The sequence below is a fragment of the Chelonoidis abingdonii genome, chromosome 1, assembly GCF_003597395.2.
Source record: "Chelonoidis abingdonii isolate Lonesome George chromosome 1, CheloAbing_2.0, whole genome shotgun sequence".
NCBI lineage: Eukaryota > Metazoa > Chordata > Testudines > Testudinidae > Chelonoidis > Chelonoidis abingdonii.
The window spans coordinates 372,404,812-372,410,938 of NC_133769.1; the positions used below are offsets into that span (position 1 = coordinate 372,404,812).

The following is a 6,127-nucleotide window of genomic DNA, read 5'->3' on the forward strand; positions in this document are numbered from 1 at the left end:
ACAGCTGTGCATCTCTCTCTATCAGTGTTATAGAGGGTGGACAATTTATGAGTTTACCCTGTATAAGCTTTATACAGAGTAAAATGGATTTATCTGGGGTTTGGATCCCATTTGGAACTGGGAATCTGGGTGCTGGAGACAGGAGTACTTGCTAAGTTGTTTTCAGTAAAAGCCTGCAGGTTTGCAGGACGTGGCTCCGACCTGGGTCTGTGTAGCAGCAGGCTAGCATGTCTGGCTCAAAAAGGCAGGGTTCTGAAGTCCCAAGCTGACATGGAAAATGGTCTCAGAAGTAGTCTCAGCACATCAGCTGGCAGTCTCAAGGGGGTCTCTGTGACCCAACCCATTACACTGGTGCTCTTGGATACTTTGGCATACTAATTGGGATTTTTTCTGTCATCACCTCGTTCATCACTTTCAGCATCTCCTCCTTTTGGACCACCAGTTTTTGGAAAGCTTCACTTAAACTTTCCTATGTTAACGGTGTGTGGAGGAGGGTTTTTTCCACAGCAGTTGCATTCACTAGGCCCCCACCTTGTGTATGGGAATTGGGCTAGGCCATCTGTTCCACAGGGACTTCCTGTTCATCGGACCACATAATAGCAGCCTGCATAACTTCATGGAACTTCTTACTGGGCCCTTCCTTAAACCTCCTTTTCATTTCACAATGGAAGGAATCATCCCTGAATGCCAGCACTAACTGCTCTTTCAGAACCATATTTGAGTCTGGAACTCGTTGAGGGTCTCATCACCCTACTTTGCTCAGGAGGTCATGGATGTATGCCCTGACAGTTTCACCCGGCTCTTGCTTTCTCTAAAGAAATCCTTTAGTTGGGTTCCAGTAGGTTCCTTGTCTCTGTACACTTCTAGGAGGAGTTAAAATATCTTTTCCACTTCTTTCTTGTCTGTCATTGCCATGAACTTTACGGTGGCCTTCTCCTGATCCTTGAGGTGTACTTCTATGAGTCCACAAAATCTTCTTCAGGTACTCTTAGCCGCCTTCACAGACTGACCTGCTCCTCTACCGTAATGTCTCCTGGTCTAATTGTAAAGCCATTGAACGCTGTGACTTTCTGCTCCCATGGGACATTAATAGTAGGGCTTTTCTCAGCTTCTGCTGCCTGTTGGCCTAATACGCCTTAGCCAGTGACAAGGTTTCTCTCTGTTCAGTTCTAACTTGTTCTCATACCTCAACTTCCTCTGATAATCTGCACTGAAGTTCAGCAAACTGGGTCTGTAGTTCTTCAATTCCAGCCATAGTGGGGTTCTTGACCAGGCCTGGACAGTGCTACCAGAATTCAACCAGTAAACCATTGGGGCAGATCCTATGAATAGGATTCTCTTAATGATGCCAACTATGTAAGTGGTGGAAAGGTCCCATTATTGTGGGGAACTTTCCTGGCTTATACACCACCCTGGTGGAATGGGCTAGAGAAAGGATCTGAGTCCTCGCTACAACTCCCTTTACTCAGAGGCCTCCCTGACCTCGAGGGCTCCCCTTCCACTCTCCTGTGCGGCAGAGTGCTCATAACCCCAAGGATTCCTGGGGGCTCGACCCTCAATCTTGTCATGGTCACTTGGGAGAGGGGCTAGGGTGTCGCCACTCTGGGGTGCTCTCTCTGCTCTGGGCATTTCCCTGACCCACTCATCGTCACATATAGTTCAATCCAATACAATTTATTAAACACAAATCAATTAAAAATGAGGAAAAATGAAAAAGTTTAAAGGCAAAGAAAACCCTTCTCTGTGGGTACTGGACATCACAAAGAGCTGTCTCTGTAATGCAAGGGGAGTTCACAGCCTGTTCCTCACATGTGCCAAGCCTCCCTGCCAGGCCCTGGCTGGGGTCCCCTGGTTGTGGTCACACACCCTCAGGCTTCAGGTGGCAGGTCCCTTCTTCCCAGCATCAGACCCCCAGTCCAGCCTGCAAGACATTTTGGCTGCCTCTGCCAAGGGTCGCCATCACTCTCCCCAGCTGCTAACAGCATGTGGCCCCAGAATGCTCCAGCCCCAGCCCCACTCTTCCTTAGCTCCCTGGCTGCTTTTCCCCAGGCCTCTCCCCACTGCCCCTGGGGCCTGTTAGTCTCAGTCTCCTGTTTCCCATCGACCATTCCTTTTGGTACTGGGAGCTGGCCAGCCAAAAACCCTCACTAAGTTTTATGAAGGGGCCAACAGTCCCCTTATATGGAGCTGAAGCTAATGAGCCCAACCTGCCACTATGCACAGGCGCCAACTTTCATTGGCACTGGTGGGTGCTCGTGCCCATTGCCCCGCCCACAGCCCTGCCCTGACCCCTCCGCCTCCCCCTCCCTTCCCCTATTGGACCGCTCTCCAAATTCCCAACCTGGCTCTGCCTGTTCCCTGAGCGGGCTGCATTCCCCCTCCTCCTCCATCCCTCTCAGCACTTGCTTCGTGAACCAGCTGTTTCACGGTGCAAGCGCTCAGAGGAAGCGGGCAGAAACAGGCACATTCAGGGAATGAAGTGGAGGCAGATGTGAACTGGAGAGGGAGGGCAGGACGGGAAGCTGCCAGTGGGTTCAAAGCACCCACCAATTTTTCCCCGTGGGTGCTCCAGTCCCGGAGCACCCACAGAGTCAGCGCCTATGCAACTATCGACAGTTAACTGAAGCCTTCATTACTCAGATCAATGGGGTTGGAGCAGGAGATGGCACCCATCCCATTCTTCAGTCTCACATTATATTTCAGCCCAAATTCAGTGCACCTGGAATGATAGATACAAAGCACCAGACACAACGAGTTGGTTCGTGCACTGAAGGACTCTGGGAGTGTTATGTAGAGAGGCGTAGGGGTGCACAAAGAATCACAGGGAGTCTGGTTCATTTCCTACCCGTGGCACTGAGTAAGAAGCACCATTGAGCTTTGAATTTTCTGTGTTCCTTTCACCCTGCCCAGACCCGAAATGTGGCACCCAGGGTGTGACAAGGACCCAGACTGAGACCCACACAAATATTATCCTTGCAGGGGACTCTAGAGAGAGTTGTAGATTATATGGCCAGAAGGGATGATGGTGATCTTCTGCTCTGACCTCCTGCATTGCCCAGGCTGTAGGACTGCCCTGGATAAATTCTTGTTTGAACTCAAGCAGATCTTTGAGAAAAACATCCCATCTTGATTGAAACATGGCCAGTGATGGAGACACAACCTGGTCTTTGCTAAATTGTTCCTATGGTCAATTACACTCAGTGTAAAAAATGTCCACTTTGTCTCTAGTCTCAATTTCTCTACCTTCAATGCCCAGCCACGGACTCTTGTTAGACCTTTGCTTGCTAGCTTTAAGATCCCGCTGTTATCAAGTTTCTATTCTCTAAGTCCTGAATGAATCCAATCACGTCACTTCATAACCTTCTTGTGAAGTGACTGAGCTCATTGAGGAATTTGTACCTTGGGAAGGTCTCCACATCTGTACCCCAGAGTTCAGAGTGGGGGAAACCATGACAACCCCAAATCCCACTTTCCTTTCAGCATTTACAATGGTGTTAAATATATAAAAATATGTTTTTAATTTCTAAGGGGCTCACACTCAAAGGATTGTTATGTGAAAGGGGTCACCATTAAAAAAGTTTGAAAACTACTGCACTACACAGTCAGAGCTGTTTGATACAGATCACAGCAAAAGGGCTTTCCAGAAAGTTGGAAGAAGATATAAAAGGGGGTGCAGTGAGGTGGTGTGGTTCACCACCACCCCAGACAGAGACTTCTCTACTGGGGGAAATAAAATAATGATGGGACCCTCGTTCTCCCTACAACAACACACCTGAAAGTACCGGAGGGAAAAGACTGAACTGGGGGAGGTGCTGATCTCAAGCAGAGAAGAAGGAAGCCTGCCTGAAAAAGCAAACCTGTTGGTGCTATCTGACTGGGTGAGACCCTGCTTGACTCAAATACTAACTAGTACAGTAGCCTTAGGTTGTGGTTTTGTTTTATTTCGCATGGCAATCTACTTTCAGCTTTTTGCTATCACTTCAAATCTAACTTTACATAGTTAATTGCTCTATTTTATATTTTACCTAAAACACTATGTGTTGTTTAAAATCCAAAGGGGAAAAATCTCAGCTCATGAAGAAGAGTTGGTGCACATCCACTTTCCGTTGTGGAAGTGGCAGACTGGGTAATAAATTCATATGGGTCAGGTTTTGACCAGGGCAGGACGGTAGAGGTCTGGGGTTTTAGTCTGGAGAGTTGGGAGCATTTTGGCTGTAGCCTCTCTATTGTGGGTTCATGCAGTGGCTGGAAAGAGCATCCATGGACACAGCTGAGTGGGGTCTCTGCCAGTGAACATTGATGTGAGCGTAATCTTGGAGTGCTTTGCAGCTTGTCACAATGTCACAGTGCAAGAGGGATCACAGATTGTCAAGACAGAGGGGTCAGCTGTACCCAGTTCCAGGTTGCACCCCAAGAGGGACCCATGAAAGATAATCCAGAGTGTGTCGCGGGGGGGGGAGGGGAGGAGTGAAAGACAGGGGCAGAGCCTTGGGAGAAATGACATAGAAGTGGGAGGGACCTTGAGGGAAGATGCAGAGTGGGGTGGAGCCTTGGTGAAAGAGGCAGGGCAGGGTGAAAGTCCTCAGGTGTGCAGTTATAATTAGAATTACAATGAGAAAGGTGGAAACCCTATAGGTTAATGAGTTGTACACAGACCAATTCCTCAGTTTGTCACGCTGACACAGCACAGAACGTTCAGGAAAGGGTTTAATGTCTCTCTGGCTGCCCGGTCAGTGATTCAGGGAAGAGGGCCCAGCACCATGTCACCAGCCAACTGTGCACGGATCTCGGTCTGAGAGCCAGAGCACCAGGAGAGAAGTTGAATCCATTTATGACGAAAGAGCTGGAGCAGCCTGTCCCGGATTTGTTTGGTCTTCACCCCGTAGATGATGGGGTTTAACATGGGGGGCAACAATAAGTACATGTTGGCAAGGAGAATGTGGAAATGCAGGGGTACATTGTGCCCAAACCTGTATGAAAGAGAGGAGAAGAGACCTGGGATGTAAAAGGCTAAGATGGCACAGAGGTGGGAGCTGCAGGTCCCAAAAGTCTTGAGCTGGGCATCCTTTGTGGGGAGTCTGAAGATGGCCCTGAGGATCTGGATATAGGACACAGAGATAAAAAACAAATCCAGACCAATCCCAAAGGATAGTGCAAAGAGTCCGTAGTAATTACTGATGTGGATGTTGGTACAGGCCAGCTTCACCACGGCCATATGCTCACAGTGCGTGTGAGGGATGATGTTGGTTCTGCAATACTGCCACCGCCTCACCAGGAAGGGATAGGGCAATGTGAATATGACACTGCGCAGCACCACGGCCAGGCCAATCTTGGCCACCACAGGGTTTGTCAGGATGGTGGAATGTCTCAGGGGATCACAGATGGCCACATAACGATCCAAAGCCATGGCCACGATGATCCCAGACTCAATCCCTGAGAAGCAGTGAACGAAGAAGAGCTGGGTAAGGCAGGCACTGAATTCTATCTCCCTGGAATTAAACCACAAGATGCTCAGCAGTTTGGGGAGGGTAGATGTAGTCAGGACCAGGTCGCTGACGGCCAGCATGCAGAGGAAATAGTACATGGGTCCATGGAGGCTCGGCTCCGTCCTCACAATGAATAGGATAGTGAAGTTCCCCAAAATGGCTATGTCATACATGGTGCAGAAGAGGATGGAGATCCAGACATGGGCCGCCTCCAGTCCAGGAATGCCCAGCAGAATGAAGGTGGAGGGGTTGGTGAAGTCGGTTTTGTTGGAATCTGACATGGAGTAGAGGAGAAGGTGTCCAACTCTGAGGCAGAACGGTGTCTAGTGCATGTACTGTATGATCCCCTGACTTCATGTATCTGCCCAGTGTCTAGGGTGATGGTCGCCGTACAAATGCCTGGATAGAGAGACCATATGAATATAAGAGACAACACACACTACTGGAGGCTGTTCTCAGGGTGAAGCAGATTGGTCACTCTTCACACACTGAAAAATGTTATTCAGAGAAATGAATATGTACGATTGACCCTACTAATGCCAATTCTATATTTTATGGTGCTCCATGCATCAGAAATTCCTACATGTGTTGGTGTGTAAAACCTTAATAGGCATCAGAGAGTAGTTATTAATGGCTCCCAA

General features: G+C 48.8%; 1 protein-coding gene across 1 annotated transcript; it reads right to left on the reverse strand.

The window, feature by feature from the left end:
• Positions 1-4,738: 4,738 nt before the first annotated feature.
• On the reverse strand, positions 4,739-5,782 carry LOC116821991 (olfactory receptor 52R1-like). Its single transcript, XM_032775550.2, has one exon. The coding sequence runs from the start codon at positions 5,765-5,767 to the stop codon at positions 4,739-4,741; it is 1,029 nt and encodes a 342-aa protein (XP_032631441.1). The 5' UTR covers positions 5,768-5,782.
• Positions 5,783-6,127: the final 345 nt, after the last annotated feature.

Excerpts from the sequence above, each read along its gene's own strand:
- LOC116821991 (XM_032775550.2), bottom strand. The coding sequence starts at position 5,767 with ATGTCAGATTCCAACAAAACCGACTTCACCAACCCCTCCACCTTCATT.